This window comes from Peromyscus leucopus, chromosome 7 (genome assembly GCF_004664715.2).
Source record: "Peromyscus leucopus breed LL Stock chromosome 7, UCI_PerLeu_2.1, whole genome shotgun sequence".
NCBI classification, from domain to species: Eukaryota; Metazoa; Chordata; class Mammalia; order Rodentia; family Cricetidae; genus Peromyscus; species Peromyscus leucopus.
Genome location: NC_051069.1, coordinates 96,702,112 through 96,719,161, shown reverse-complemented (window position 1 = coordinate 96,719,161; position 17,050 = coordinate 96,702,112). Strand labels below are relative to the sequence as shown.

Below are 17,050 nucleotides of genomic sequence, written 5' to 3'. Positions count from 1 at the left end.
AGTGGCATGTGTGTGTTCAGTCTCACTTGTAGCCATGGTGGGCCTGGAACCCACTATGCAGACGAAGCTGGCCTCTAACTCACAGAGCTCCTGACTTTGGCTCGTGAGTACTTGGGTTTTTGTTTTTGTGTTTTGAGTACTTGGGTTTTTGTTTTTGTGTTTTCAAGACAGGCCCTTTTTATGTAGTCCCGACTGTCCTAGAACTTGATATGTAGACCAGGCTGGCCTCAGAGATCTTGGGGCCAACTCATTAACCCCTAATTTTTAAGATTTTTGACCAGAGGGAGATAATACTCCTTTTTGGGGAGACTCACAAAATAAAGCAAGTTATCTTTAGGAAAATAACTTCTATTTTCCCTTTGAAATACTTCATAAAATTGTTTTACTTTAGTTGAAAATAATTTCTGTAACCACTGCTGTTCTTTGTTTTGAGATAGGGTCTCACTATATATCCCTGGCTGGCCTGGAACTTGCTATGTAGCAGTCCTGGCTGGCCTGGAACTCAATTTGTGGACCCAGGCTGGCCTTGAACTCACTGAGATCTGCCTGCCTCTGCCTCCCAAGTGCTGGGATTAAAGGCAAGCACCACCAGCACCACCACCTGGCTGAACTGTTTCCTGATTAGACTATAAAATACAGATAAAAGAACTGTAGTGTGGTAGGTTACTGTAGATCTGCTTGACTTGAGGGTAAGATGATAATCCTCATGGCAGTATTCAAGGACAATACTGGATGTGTTCTGGTCAGAAAAATGCGTACTTTTAGATGCCTCAGCAGTCATTCCATGAGTGTATGCAGAAGCTTAAGTATTACAAAAAGCCAATTAATAGGACTTGAATGATTTTTAAGTGTAGCAGACACTTTGAATGGTAACATTCTAATTTTTGTATTAAATTTTATTTCTTATGAAGAATATTTAAAGTTGTGTATGATGAACCACAAAGACATAACTAATGTTAGTGTTATTGAGAACCAATAGAAGTGTGTGTGTGTGTGTGTGTGTATGTGTATAAAACACACAAATAATAAATTAAAAATAAGGTACAAAGGGAGTGGTGATGGTGTTGTAACAGTTCTCCTGAACTGAGTGACCTAGAGTCAGTTGTCTTTTGAGTTTTACTGTAGTGGTATAATTTGTTCTCAGAAGGGTCCTTATGATAGAATCTCTGTGTTTGGGGAGGAGAGACTTGAGTTGGTCCTGATAATCTCTATGCTTTTGTTGTACTGCCAAGTGATAGATAGCTCTTCAGTCATTTTTTTTCCCCTGAGACGGAGTTTCTCTGTAGCTTTGGAGCTTTCCTGGAACTCTGTAGAACAGGCTGGCCTCAAACTCACAGAAATCTGCCTGCCTTTGCCTCCCGAGTGCTGGAATTAAAGGCGTGAACCACCACCACCTGGCCCTTTAGTCATTTTTATTTCCTGTTTTTTCATTTGCTCTCTCTGGGATTCCCAAGCACCTATTTGCCTATTTAAGTTCCTTGATCTTTTGGTTTGTTGAAACAGGGTCTCATTCTGTAATTGAGGCTGGCCTTAAACTCAGGATCATCCTTCTCAACATTCCAAATAATGAGATTAATAGTTGTATACCACCATGTTGGCTGTCTCTTAATCTTTGACCAAAGCCAAAATGTATAAAATGTTCTAGTGATTAGTCAAAGGGAAGATATTTGGTAGTATGAAAGACTGGGCAACTCTCATTTATTTATTGAGTTATGTAAGTGAGTATATGTTTTGCCTGAATGTATATACATTATATGTGTGCCTGCTTCCTGAGAGGGTGTCAGATCCCCTGGAACTGGAGTATACTGGGTGTGAGCTGCCATGTGGGTGCTGGGAACCAAACCTAGGGCCTCTGGAAGAACAGCAAGTGCTGTTAACCACTGAGCCATCTCTTCTGTCCCAACTATACTTTTGTTGTTGTTTTTTCTCTAACTGTTAAGTATTTTTAAAGTATGTTTTATTGCAATAAAAAGTTAGCTTGAGCCAGGTTGTGGTTGCCCACACCTTTAATCCCAGCACTCAGGAGGCAGAGGCAGGCCAGTCTCCTTGAGTTTGAGGCCAGCCTGGTTTACAAAGCAAGTTCCAGGACAGCCAGGGCTTTTACACAGAAAAACCCTGTCTCAAAGGGAGCTTGAGGCATTAGAATCTGGTTTGTTAACTTCTTTATTTGGGACATGGAGATTATGCCTAAAGATCTAGTTCTTGGTCACTTTCAGCTTTAAGCTTTTAGATAATTTAGCTTGGTACAGATGACTTAACGTGCTTTATGGTTGATTGACATTGTCTTCTATGATGATACTCTTTGATAGTTATAATTGGACCCAGCTGAGGTAGAGCCTCAGTAGAACTGGGGTTTAATGCTGCTACTAGTCATGATGATATACAGCTATCTCCCTCTTTTTGGCCTTTACTCATTGTATTGATTAGAACTCTTGATGTAGATACAACAAAATATTTTTGGAATGTTTACTATTCTGTACAGCAAAGAGAAAGACGATTCCTGAAACAAGAAATTTTATACTTTGAGGTTTAGCATGGTTGTTTATTATAATTCCAGTACTCAGGAAACAAAGGATTGCTTCAAGTTCAAGGCTAGCCTGGCCTACATAGTGATTTCTAGGCCAGGTAGTGCTATATAACCAAACCCTGTCTCAAAAACAAAACAACCAAACAAATAGAAAATTGCATTGATTTCCCCAACTCCACATGTGTAGTAATTGTCGTGATGACCTTGGAATTTTAAGTTCCTTGGTAGAAAATGGGAATTTTTGTAGCATGTTCCTTTGTTAGCTTATCTGGTATTGCGGATTTTCCCTGTTGCAGGACTGGGTGAAAGCTTTTTCTGCAGCAGTCATGTTGAAAACCTTGTGTTGACTTACCACGTGTTCTGAAATGGGAGCATAAAAGTTTACTCGGACACCTCGTCTTAAAATAGCAAAACTTGCTGTTTTCTGCAGATCTAGGACCTTGTTACAGAACTCTGCCCCCCCAAAATGTGTTTACAGAAGAATATGCTGTGATTAGAGAAGAATATGCTGGTGTGTAGATTTCAAACTCTCTGGACAATATGAATAACCCTGTCTTTGTTTCTACAGTGGGAGCCAAGAAGAAAGGTTTGCTCCCGGGTGGAACAGGGATTATCCTCCTCCTCCCCTTAAGAGTCATGCTCAAGAGAGACACTCTGGCAACTTTCCTGGCAGAGATTCACTTCCCTTTGATTTCCAGGGGCATTCAGGACCTCCCTTTGCAAATGTAGAGGAGCATTCTTTCAGCTATGGAGCTAGAGATGGACCACATGGTGACTATCAAGGAGGGGAGGGACCTGGACATGATTTCAGAGGGGGAGATTTTTCATCCTCGGATTTCCAGAGCAGAGATTCAGCACAGTTGGACTTCAGGAATAGGGACATACATTCTGGGGATTTTCGGGATAGAGAAGGACCACCTATGGACTACAGAGGTGGAGATGGTACTCCTATGGATTATAGAGGCAGGGAGACTCCTCATATGAATTACAGAGACAGGGATTCTCACCCTGTTGACTTCAGAAGTAGAGATGTTCCTCCATCTGACTTTAGGGGGCGGGGCACTTATGATTTAGATTTTAGAGGCAGAGATGGATCCCATACAGATTTTAGGGGAAGAGATTTATCAGATTTGGATTTTAGATCCAGAGATCAGTCTCGTTCTGATTTTAGGAACAGAGATGTATCTGATTTGGACTTCAGGGATAAAGACGGAACACAGGTGGACTTTAGAGGCCGAGGTTCAGCTACTACTGATCTAGACTTTAGGAATAGGGATACGCCACATTCGGATTTCAGAGGTAGACACCGTTCTAGGACTTACCAAGATTTTAGGGGCAGAGAGGTAGGACCTTGTATGGAATTTAAAGATAGGGAGATGCCCCCTGTGGACCCAAAAATTTTGGATTACATTCAGCCTTCTACACAAGAGAGAGAACATTCTGGTATGAATGTGAGCAAGAGAGAAGAATCCACACGTGACCATGCAGTAGAAAGACCTGCTTTTGGTGCTCAGAAGGGAGAATTTGAGCACTCAGAAACAAGAGAAGGAGAAACACAAAGTGGAACCTTTGAACATGAATCTCCATCAGACTTTCAGAACAGCCAAAGTCCAGTTCAAGATCAAGACAAGCCAAAGCTTTCTGCAAGTGAACAGCAGAGTTCAGATGCTGGTCTGTTTAAAGGAGAAGGTGATTTGGACTTTCTTGGTCGACAAGACACTGATTACAGAAGCATTGAATACTGTGATGTGGATCATAGGTTGCCAGGAAGCCAGATGTTTGGCTATGGCCAGAGCAAGTCTTTTCCACAGGGCAAAATGTCCCGAGATGCCCAACAGGACCTTCAGGTATATTGATGAGTTGGTTAATAATGCTTTTCTCAAGGGTGAAGTATAGAATGCAAGATGTTTAGTCTCTCAAGCCTTTTTTTTTTTTTTAATATTTTTTAAAGATTTATTTATTTATTATTTGTACAGTGTTCTGCCTGCATATATCCCTGCAGGCCAGAATTGCTTACCAGATCTTATTACAGATGGTTGTGAGCCACCATGTGGTTGCTGGGAATTGAACACAGGACCTTTGGAAGAGCAGCCAGTGCTCTTAACCTCTGAGCCATCTCTCTAGCCCCCCTCAAGCTTTCTTATACAACCATTCAAAAGCAAACTGTATTTGAAAGTGGAATAATGGAGTTTAAGTACCTAGAGAAAGACCCTTGGCTCAGATCATGTTTTTGATGTGTGTTTAGTCATTGTTTTGCTTTATTGTGTTTATTTAAATGACCTATGATAAACTTGATTTCAAATTATCAATCTTAGGGAGTGGGTCTCACAGCTTTTGCAGTCCCTGTGAATTAGAATTTATTTTCTTATTTAAGTTCATTTAGAGAATGCTTAGAAATGTTTTTACAGTCATGAGGATATGATGTTAATGTTGCAAGTTTCCTCTTATAGCTAGCTTAATTAGTTTAAATGTTAAGTTTCTTAAATCTAAACAAGGAGAGTTATATTTGCAACTTAATTATGAAAATTATCTTAAATAGATTTTTACCCGTGTCTACTTAGGTTTTTTTTATTTTGTGATTTTTTTTTTTTTTTTTTTTTTTCCGAGACAGTTTCTCTGTGTGACCCTGGTTGTCCTGGAACACACAATGTAGACCAGGCTAGCCTTGATCTCAGAGATTCACCTGCCTCTGCCCTTTATGTGCTGGGATTAAAGGCATGTACTACTATGCCTGGCCTGTCTCTTGGTGAGCTTAATACTTAGTAACCAAATAGTAGGTTTTGAGAATTTTAGAACATGCTTTTTTATTATTTTAAGACTCCCTCAGTAAGCCTTGGTCTTAGCATACTAATAATCCAGTGATATTAGGAGGGAAAATGAAAGAAGATTGCCAGCTTTCATTTCTTCAACATAATGCAAATCACTTTTGATCTTGACTATATTTCATGTTGGGTTTTATTTTACATGTAAAAATAAATCTGTTTGTGAAATAACTTTACATTCTGAATTCAAGGATCAAGATTATAGAACTGGCCCGAGTGAGGAGAAACCTAACAGGCTTATTCGATTAAGTGGGGTGCCAGAAAATGCCACAAAAGAAGAGGTAAGGCAAATGTTCTCTGTCTCTGTCAACTGAAAAAAAAAAGAACCCAGATGTAGTGACACATGCCTACAGCTCTAGTGTTTGGGAGATATATGCAGGATTGCCAATTTTGAGGCCAACCTGAACTATATTGTGAGACTTTGTCTCAAAATAAAAAGAAAAAAAATTAAAATTACTTTAAAAATTATAGATTAATGGGAACATATAAAGATGTAAAGAGTCAAGTGTTGTGATAGATGCCTATAATCAGTACTCAGGAGGCTGACATGGAAGGATGAAGAGTTTGAGCCCTAGGAAAGGATAGTGGGGCAAGGTGGATATGAGCAAGTACAATAATATTTATGTATGAAAATACTGCAGGGAAACCTATTATTTGGTATGCTATCTAAAAGTAATAATTAAAACCTACAAAAAATTCAATGCCAATGTTGGGTTTGGTAACAGAAACCAGAGCTGAATCTGGTAGCATAGGCCTATAATCTTAGCTCTTCAGGAGTCAAGATTGTAAGTTCAAGGCCTGCCTGGGCTGCAGAATGAGCTCAGGGCAACTTGGGGCAACCCAGGCCATTTAGTGAGACCCTGTCTTAAAATAAAAGTATAAAGAACTGTAAATACAGTGTTTACTTTGTACATACTTTAGTTAGGTTCAGTCCTTAGTACCTCCCACCTCCTGCCCCCCCCCCAAAGCCAGTCTGGGCCAGCTACCTAGCTACTTTATTTTGATAAATAAATAAGCAGGGAAGGTTTATATATTTTTCAATCTACCTTCCTCAGTGGTAACATCTAGAATACCTACCGTATAGTATCTAAGCCAGGAAGTAACTTTGGAATAAGCTGTAGAGTTTATTCGATGTCACTGACATAAGGTTTGTCAAATGACACATGATAGGTATATTCAGACTTGATAATTATTCTTGAGACCATATTATATTAGGAGTACATGCACAGAGATGCAATTGATTTACATTAATAAAGACTGAACCAGGTGAGGTGTGGTGCCATATGCCTTTAAATCCTAGCGCTCAGGAGGCAGAACTGGGTGAATCTCTTAAGTTCCAGGTTAGCCTGATCTACACAGTGAGTTCCAGTACAGCTACATAGACCCTGTCTCAAAAACAAATAAAACTGGGAGCTACCTAATTGCTCTGTTTCAAATTATTTTCTTGCCAAATTATGACAGAACTAAGGGAAGAATTATTTAAGTTGTTATTAGAAGTTGCAGTATATCGTTATGAAAGGCTAACAAGCATTAGTTCATTTAATTATTACAGTGTCCTGTGAGTAAGTACTTTTAATTTATTTACTTCACTGTTGGTTGAAAAGCCATTGTTAGAAGTTCTTGAGACCAGGTGTATTTCAAGTTTTCTGGTTTTTAGATTTTGGAATATTTATGTAGAATTTGCTATTTTGACATTCCTAATTTGGAATCTAAAGTGCTTACAAAGTTTCATATTTTTGTAGCATTTTGGATTTCAGAGATTTGGGGGTTTTGTTTTGCCCCTTTTTTTCCCCTCTTGGGACACATTCTCAATTTCACTGTGTAGCTTTGGCTGGCCTGCAACTTGCTATGTAGTTCTGGCCTGCATTTGGATGTGCTGTGTAGATCTGTGCCTCATCCTGGTTCTTTTTTTAAAAATAATTTATTTAACTTTATTTAATGTGCATTGGTATGAAGATGTCAGATCCCAGGGAACTGGAGTTACAGACAGTTGTGAGCTGCCATGTATGTGCTGGGAATTGAACCTGGGACCTCTGGAAGAGCAGCCAGTGCTCTTAACCACTGAGCCATATCTCCAGCCCCCATGGTTCCAGACTCTTTAGTTAAGAATATTTTTCTGTATGGTACACCAGGCACTGTGGTAGGCACTGAATAATAGACCAGTGGTAATAAAGTTGCTACCTTCATGAAGAATACAAAGGCAAGCAAGCAAAAGATAGATAGTAGAGGGCTCACTGGTTTAAAGCATTTGCTGCTCTTTTAGAGGCCTCAAGGTTAGTTAGTTGGGCATGCTGGGCAGCTTACAACTGACAGTAATTCTAGCTCCAGGGAATCTAATACCCCTTTACTAGCCTCTGAGGGTATCTGCTCTCATGTACACATACCCATACATAGACACTGGCACACATATCACATAATTACAATTTTAGAAAGATTGAGAGATAAACCAAGCATGGTGGTGTACACCTTTGTTTCCAGCACTCATAGGCAGAGTCAGGCAGATCTCTGAGTTCAAGGCCAACCTGGTCTACAGAGTGAGTTCCAGGACAGCTAGAGCTACACAGAGAAACCTGTCTTGAAAAAAAAAACAGAGAGAAGAGAAGAGAGAAAATAGTTTTAAGTAGTAGTAAATCTTCTGGGGGCAGGGGACTAAAGATTTAAAAGCTCTTGGGAATTAGAGACAGTAGAACCAGGAATTCAAGGTCATCCTTGGATTTGAGGCCAGTCTGCGCTCCATTGAGATCCTGTGTCAGACAACAAAAGATTTAGAGTGTCATCAGGACTAGGCTGTTTTCTTTTCTTCTTTTAAAATTACCTTTATTTTTATTTATTTATTTGTGTGTACGTGTTCATGTCTGTGGGGACAAGTGTTTGCATGCCATATCATACATAGAGAAGTCAGAGAAAAATTTGCAGGACTTGATTTTATTTTTATCTTTCTTTTGTGTGTTTGTGAAGGGTACTTCTGCATGGAGTGTATGTGGGGGGGTGTCCCTTCTAGACCTGGATTAGGCACAAATCACACCCAAACACCTGTTTTTACAGAGAAAGCCTTTATTAAGTGGGAAAGAAAGTTAAAGATATGCTTTCTGACTCAGGTAGAAAACAATAGCAAGCCGGGTGGTGGTGGCGCATGCCTTTAATCCCAGCACTCGGGAGGCAGAGACAGGCGGATCTCTGTGAGTTCGAGGCCAGCCTGGGCTACCAAGTGAGTTCCAGGAAAGGCGCAAAGCTACACAAAGAAACCCTGTCTCGAAAAACCAAAAAAAAAAAAAAAAGAAAACAATAGCAAATGACCTTGCAGGTGTGATTTTAAGAGGAGAAAAGGGGGGATGTCTGTGTTAGAACGGGCTAGGATGCAGTGGTAAAGGAGGTAGGGGATGAGGGAGAAGGGGAAGGGAACATGGGAAAGGGGAAGGGGGTATTGGCCCCAGAGGGAAAAAGGACTGTCTCTGGATAGAGAGGAGACAGGTATGGTACATAGGCAAATGGCAGCTTTTAAAGGGAAAAGGGGAAACCTGGCGTTAGGATGAGGTGTTTAATTTTAATTGGGCATGTTCATTAGATGAACCAAAGGAGACTTTTGATAGCTGGACCTTGGTAGTCAGCCTCAGGAGAAGGAAGTGGCAAAATAAAGGAATAGACCTTAGTGGCTAGGTTTAGAATCTGATCTAACGGGTTTTTTGTTTGTTTGTTTGTTTGTTTGTTTAGCAAGACAGAGGGGATGGGAGAAAAGAGCAAGGCCTGCCACAACCATATGCTCAAGTGGGCTACTGTCCCTTGAATTGTTCCTTTAAATGTCCCTACCAGCTGAGCCACCTTGTCAGATCCAGGATGGGGCCATTTTAGATTGAACTCAAACCTGAACAGAACAAATAACTAGACTAAGTTTGAATTCTAGGGCCTTGGACTAGACTAGATTTTACTCAGTGCATTATTTTTAACACAAGACACTAAGCATTAAAGGGTTATACACAGCAAGTAAAGAGAGGTTTGGAATACATATAGGTTTCAAAACCTGTGCTATTTATTTATTTATTTATTTTTTTTGTTTTTCGAGACAGGGTTTCTCTGTGTAGCTTTGCGCCTTTCCTGGAACTCGCTTTGGAGACCAGGCTGGCCTCGAACTCACAGAGATCCGCCTGCCTCTGCCTCCCGAGTGCTGGGATTAAAGGCGTGCGCCACCACCGCCCAGCTATTTATTTATTTTTTAAGATTTATTATTTATACAGTGTTCTGCCTACATGTATGTCTGCAGGCTAGAAGAGGGCACCAGATCTCATTACAGATGGTTGTGAGCCACCATGTGGTTGCTGGGAATTGAACTCAGGACCTCTGGAAGAGCAGCCAGTGCTCTTAACTTCTCAGCCATCTCTCCAGCCCCAAAACCTGTGTTCTTTAAAGCTATGTTCTTTTGCCTTTTCTGAAGAGTGCTGGGCGTGAATCCAAGGCCTTGAATATGCTAGGCAAGCACTCTACCAGAGTCACGGTTTTTTTTTTTCCTTTTTTTGTTTTTGGAGACAGGGTTTCTCTGTGTTAACAACCCTGGCTGTCCTGGAACTCACTTTATAGATCAGGCTGGCCTGGAACTCACAGAGATCCTCCTGCCTCTGTCTCCCAAGTGCTGGGATTAACGGCATGTGCCACCACACCTGGTTCCTGAGCCACATTATTAACCCAGTTCTTCGGCCTATGTATGTTGTATTCCATTTCTGTTTCTTTTTCTCTCTGTGTGCCTCCTCCCCCCATTCACGTTGACCTAGTGCCCTTGAGCCACTCTGGCTTGCTAGGATCATAGGTCTATGTTGTCATGCCCAACTTCACTTATCACCTTTTGAATGCATAGAATGTGTGTGGTTTTGTCGGTGTTCTGTGTTGCGTGAATTGGTCAAAGAATAATGCAGAGATGTGATTTTAGCCTCTCTGTGGCTACAGGGAGGTCCAGCCTCTGATGGACCAAACCTTGAACAGCTGTAAAAAGGCGTATTTATTGATTGTTACACAGAGTTGTTTTTTGGCTAAAACAAGTTCCTAATACCAAAGTCCCTGATCTAATCTATATGTTTTTCTGAAGGAAAGCATCACACCTCTATCACTTTAGTCTTTATTGTGTACTGTTTTCGATACCCAATAACTGAAGAGCTTCAGGTGTGCCACGAGGGTCTTAAGTCATGCAAAGGCTTTAAAGCTCACTCAGGAAAACAATCACTGTTTTCCACAATGACTTCTTCAAGGTCGAAGTGCTTCTAGAAAATTTTTTAGTCTAATGTTTACCCTAGATACAGATAATGTTTACCTAGATACACTAATCATTCTAATGTTTATCAGTGACTCTGCTAGATTCCTACAACATAGCTTAATTTTGTCTTTATAAAATAATCATAGCTTTAAATTTTATAGAGTAAAAACCAGTAGGGAAGTATAAAAATAAGCATTTAACTATGATTTGTATCAGTAGTGTAAATGTCATTTATTTGCAGATTCTTAATGCTTTTCGAACTTCTGATGGCATACCTGTAAAGGAGTTGCAGTTGAAGGAGTATAACACAGGTGAGTTTTTTTAGTATGCATGTAATTTTGGGCTAGGAAGGGTCTTGGACAGATGTCTGCATCATGTGCTACTCAAAAATTTGTTTTTAAGAAGTCACAAGTAAGATTTCCAGAAGTTTCCTGTTGTTGCCTTCAAATAACAAGCAGCTTTAGTCTTAACTGTGGTTCTTTGTATGGCTGTTTGTCCACACATGGGCAATGAGGATGCATGTTCCAGTTCTTCTGAGTGCCTGTGAGATACAAAGTGAGTGTTGTAGCATCTATCTTTGAATGTTTTATGTGATTAAATTATTAAATTTGGTATTTGTTTTTCATGATGGGATGCTTACATTTGAGCCTAGTGAGATATAATAAGCTTGCTGTGTATAAAGTTTTATATTTCATTGTTTCAAAGTTAAATTTAACAGCTTACCAGAGAAATTGTTCAAACTTACAGTTTCTCCAACTTTGTCTTACTCTAAGAAGGCTTTGAAATCCATGAATAGATCTAGAAGAGTTTCTCTTTAACCTCTGTCTGAAGTCTGAAATGCAGTGTATGTTCCTAGTATTTTTGAATGCCACCTTTGGTCACTTCCTTTAAATCTTACTTATAGGAAAGTAGAAAGAAGTGAATAACCATGTACTCAAAGTTTTGCCAAATATTTTTGAGACTCCATAATATGAAGTAGATTAAAAAATTTTAATCCCAGCACTCGGGAGGCAGAGCCAGGCGGATCTCTGTGAGTTCGAGGCCAGCCTGGGCTACCAAGTAAGCTCCAGGAAAGGCGCAAAGCTATGCAGAGAAACCCTGTCTCGAAAAACCAAAAAAAAGAATGAAGATAATCGACTGGGTGGTAGTGGCACACACTTTTGATTTCAGCACTCAGAGGCAGAGGCAAGTGGATCTCTGAGTTTGAGGCCAGCCTGGTCTACAGAGAGAGAGTTCAGGATAGTCAAAGCTACACAGAGAAGCCCTGTCTTGAAAAACCAAAAATTAAGTAAATAAAAATAAAGGTAATCTTTAAGTGATCTGTTGTGTAGAATTTTGAACTGAAGAAAACAGAGCATTTATCATTTCATAGGACATAGAGTCTCAGTAATATGTTTAAAGGCATCTTCTAGCAGCAGTATGTCATATTTTGGAGGATATAGTTTTTATTATTATTATTATTATTATTATTATTATTATTATTATTATTATTATTGAGACAGAGTTTTATCTGTGTAGTTTTAGTGCCTGTCCTGGATTTTACTCTGTAGACCAGGCTGGCCTTGAACTCATAGAGATCCACCTGGCTCTGCCTCCCAAGTGCTGGGATTAAAGGCGTGTACCACCACCACTTGGCTGTTTTTATTATTTGTTTAATCCATTATTTATTTATTTATTTATTTATTTATTTAGTGTTGGGGATTGAACCCAGGCTCTTAGGTGGGCTGGGCAAGCATTTTATCTTTGAGCTATTAACCTGACTTTATAGTTAACTTTTAAATAATTTACAGTGGAATGGAATTTTTTTTGGGGTGGGGGTTGGTTTTTTGAGACAAGGTTTCTCTGTGTAGCCCTGGCCATCCTGGAACTCACTCTGTAGACCAGCCTGGCCTTGAACTCACAGAGATCTGTTTGCCTCTGCCTCCCTAATTCTGGGATTACAGGGGTGTGTCATCACCACCCAGTTTGGAATGGAATTTTTGTGTCTAATAAGATAGCTTCTTTGTTGTCATGGGTTCTGCAGTGAAAAGTTACACATAAAAATAAATTATTGTGCTTAAAATAGTATGGCTTTTAAGTCTACAAGTATTCAGAAATAAAATTCAGAAGTTTTATTTCTCAGAAAACAATTATTTATTTGTTTTAAATACACCAACCCTGATTTTGTGAAGACATGATTAAGAGTAGATATGTTGTTCTGTGTGCCTTAATTTTGTAGGTGTTTGTTGCATATGTCTGATATATACTCTCTTTTGAGACCTAAAGATAGAATTTATAACCTAGGTATGCTTTTAACTTACAGGGTGATAGCTTGGGTTTCAGTCTTGTGTCATGAACTGTGCTTTCATTAAATACTGATATCATTAGTAAAGAAGAGATATCTTAATGTTTAAAAAGCAGCAGTTTAAACTCTTCAGTTTCTTTAATACTCAATGTTTTCCATTTCAACAGTCAGGTTTGCAAGCAAGGTAAAATGACATAAATGTGTAGGACCCAAAGAAGAAGTTTTTAAGTTTGCTTCCTGTAATAGTTACTAGAATCATAATTGGCTGACTTAAGGTTGTTAAAAACAATGGCCTTTTGTTATATGAAATGATTGTATATTCAATATGTAGTTTTTCTTTCTTTTCTTTTTTTTAAATGAAAAGATTTGGTTACCAATTCCATGTTACTGGTTTTATAACTGTAGGTGACAAGTAGAATGAACTTTAAACAATGCCAGTCAGGTCATGTTACACTCTGGTCTTTGGCTGTTTGATCTCATTCTGTATCATTTTCTAACTTCCTATTATCTGTAACCAAACTAAGCTTGTCTTCAGTCTTTGACCAATACCTGTTTATTTCTTTGTCAGATCCTTTTAACTGCTCTCTTTCTTTTGATCTCCACTTATCTTCTAGGATTTAGTTCTTGGCTTCCCTTTTACTTAATACTGAAGCTTTGCCCACCATCACTCCATAGTTATCTTGTTTTTAAGTTCTTATTTATTAGATATATAGGATATATCACTATTAACACGGTGTTTTGTTTGTTTGTTTGAGACAGTGTTTCTCTGTGTAACCCTGGCTATCCTGGAACTTACATTATAGACCAGGCAGGCCTCAAACTCAGAACCATTTGTCTCTGCCTCCCGAATGCTGGGATTAAAGGTATGTGCTGCCACTGCACAGCTAAATTTGGTGGTTTTTTTTTTGTTTGTTTTTTTAATCTTATTAGAAAGTTAGCACCTCTGGTTGGTGGTGGCTAAAAGTAAATGTATTTCTAAAGGCTGAGGAGTTGACACACTAGGTAAAGTGCTTGTCACCTTAGCATGGGAACCAGCACTCACATAAAATGTCAGGCACCTCAGCACACAACCACAATCCCAGCACTTGCTGAATTGCTCGGCTCCAGTTTCAGTGAAAGATCCTGTCTTGAAAAATATGAAGAGAAGCTGGAGAAATGGCTCAGTGGTTCAGAGCACTGGCTGAAGCTCCAGGGGTCGCGGTGCACACCATTAATCCCAGCACTTGGGAGGCAGAGGCAGGTGGATCTCTGTGAGTTCTAGGTCAACCTGGTCTACAGAGCAAGATCAAAGACAGCTAGAGTTGTTACACACACACACACACACACACACAGAGAGAGAGAGAGAGAGAGAGAGAGAGAGAGAGAGAGAGAGAGAGAGAGAGAGAGAGAAAGCGCGAGAAAGCACACACTGGCAGAGGACCTAGGCTCAATTCCCAGCCACTTCATGGTGACTTTCAACTATCTGAAAGTCAGTAACAAAGGATCAAATGCCTTTTTGTAAGACCCCCCCCATGTACACACACACACACACACACACAAAATCACCCATGCATGCACATGCACCACACACACAAATTGTACTTATGAGGTAGAGACAGAAGGATCAAGAGTTCAAGGTCTGCCTAAGGTATATAAAAAGTTCAATGCCATTTTATACCTACAGGAGACCCTGTTTCAAAACCACTATGACAACCGAACTAGTCAGTTGTTTTAGATTGAGTGATGTCCTGCCAGAGTCATAAATGTTACTTATAATATAATAGACATATTTATTTAGAATGTATAGAGTTGATCCTTTTAGTTTCATTATAAAGCCACATATGATGATGTGCACTTGTAATTCCAGCACTGAGGGAACCAAGGTATAGAATTGCAAGTTTCAGGTCAGTTGGGGGTTATCTCATAAAACTGTCCATCTGTTTACTGCCTCTCCCCAACCATCTTTGAAACTTGTTATTTAAGATATTTTTGAATTTCAGAATTACAATTACGAGATTACAGACTTTTTCATTTTTTATTTGTTCTTTGCAAACATAGCTTCCTTAAATATATTACCTTGACTTATGTATTCCTGGGAAAGTGTCAGGAAAAGAATGTCTTTTGATGATTAGCTAATCTGTAGAATATACTGCATACAGTTGGAATACTGTTCAGCACTAGAAATAAACTGCTCGTGTATGACAACAAAGGAATTTCGTTGGTGGAGGGAAACAGGTTGACACAATTAATATAAATTTCCATTGTAAGGGATGGGTTGCTAAAATACACTGAAATGTGGATGAGCCTGGAAAACATGAAAGAAGCCAGACACAACCAACCACATATTTTTGTGCCTAAATATATATATATATATATTTAAACATTGCTGAGGACCGAACCCAGGGCCTTGTGCTTGCTAGGCAAGCGCTCTACCACTGAGCTAAATTTCCAACCCCTGTGACTATATTTTTAAGGAATATCTATAATAGATCTAGCCACAGAAACAGAAAGAAAATTAGTGGGAATGAGAAATGGCTGCTTAATGGATATGGGATTTCTTTAAGGTGGTAAAATGCTTTAGGTAATGTTGATAGTTGTACAATTGTTTTTTTGTTTTTTTTTTTGTTTGTTTGTTTGTTTTGTTTTTGTTTTTCGAGACAGGGTTTCTCTGTGTAGCTTTGCGCCTTTCCTGGAACTCACTTGGTAGCCCAGGCTGGCCTCGAACTCACAGAGATCCGCCTGGCTCTGCCTCCTGAGTGCTGGGATTAAAGGCGTGCGCCACTACCGCCCGGCTTGGTAGTTGTACAATTGTAACCATACTGAATTTAAAAATATTATTTATTTGTATGTGTACCTGTGTGAATTTTTGTGCATCATGTGAGTGCAGGTGCCTATGGTGGTTAGAAAAGGGCATTGGACCCTCTGGAATTGAAGTTACAGATGATTATGAGCCACTATGAGTACTGAGAACTGAACCAAGGTCCTCTGCAAAAACAATAAACACTTTTAACCAATGAGCCACTTTTTCTCTTTTTCTTTTCTTTTCTTTTTTTTTTTTGAAAAGGTCTCATGTACCTTAGGCTAGCCTTCATACTCTATGTATAGCCAAGAGAGATCCTGAAGTAGGTTTTTCCTCCTGGGTGCTCTAATTATAGGTGTCTGCCACTATGCCTGGCAGTGGCAGCAGTGCTAGCAGTGAACTGTGCATTGTGCACGTTAGGTAAGCATTCTGTCAACTGAGCTATATCACCAGTTTTTGTTTGTTTGTTTGTTTTTCCAGGTAGGATGAGGTGGGGTGAATAGCGTCTCACCAAATAGCTTTGACTGGCTGGAATTTGCTTTGTAGACCAGACTGACTTCAAACTTTCAGAGATCCACCTGCCTCCAGAGTACTGGGGTTAAAGGCTACCAGGCCCAGCCCAAAGCTAGAGGTTTTTAGAAAATGGGTATCTGGATTGTGTATTCTATTTTTCTGCAACGTGTTTGTAACATCTTATAATTCAGCTTTTGTAAGGGGCATCTATCATTTCTTATGCTTGTACTTCTTTTGGCCTCAAAGTTTAAAGAATTTACCATTCTGTTAGCTTTTTTAAAATTCATTTATTATATATATGGGTATTTTTGCCTGCATGTATGTACTTGAATCACGTGTGCATTGCCCACAGATTCCAGGATCAGATCCCCTGGAAAAGGAGTCACAGAAAATTGTCATCTGTTATGTGCTTGCTGGGAATCAAACCCAGGTCCTCTGCCAGAGCAAAAAGTATTCTTAACCAATGAGTCAAGTCTCTAGCCTCACAGGGGCCTTCTTGCTACATTGTGCTATGGCAGAAGGTAGAGGACAAAAGGAGGCGAGAGACAAGACAGAAGGTATAATTCACCCTATAATACTCCCAAAGTACCTAACCTATTCCAGAATAACAGCATTAATCCACTTATAAAGGTAGAGCCCTTAAAAGCTAAACACCTCTTAATCTCTGCTTCTCAAACCTTTGTTGATTCAGGGATTAAATTTCTCATTTGAACTTGAGGGAGTGCATTCAAACCATAGATATCACTTAGAGGCAACAGGATTAAAAAAGAATTAATGTCTATTCAAATGCTAAAGTTATTATTTACAGAGATAAATATTTATTTGTTCTATCTCTAAATTTTAAAGGGGTAAATAAAAGAAGTGAGTACTTTTCAGGGGTCTCATA

At 39.4% G+C, this 17,050-nt stretch overlaps 1 protein-coding gene across 5 annotated transcripts in view; it reads left to right on the top strand.

Annotated features, from left to right (window-relative positions):
• Positions 1–17,050, top strand: part of Rbm6 (RNA binding motif protein 6) — a 127,376-nt gene that overhangs the window by 17,591 nt on the left and 92,735 nt on the right. For 3 of the 5 annotated variants that reach the window (XM_028887010.1, XM_028887008.2, XM_028887009.2), the window contains 3 exons: positions 3,096–4,374; positions 5,541–5,630; positions 10,830–10,899. In XM_028887010.1, coding sequence (XP_028742843.1) covers positions 3,096–4,374; positions 5,541–5,630; positions 10,830–10,899 — 1,439 coding nt within the window. Of the gene's footprint in view, positions 1–2,823; positions 4,375–5,540; positions 5,631–10,829; positions 10,900–17,050 lie in introns of those variants that run through there. The other 2 variants (XM_028887011.1, XM_028887013.2) reach the window with 2 other exon arrangements.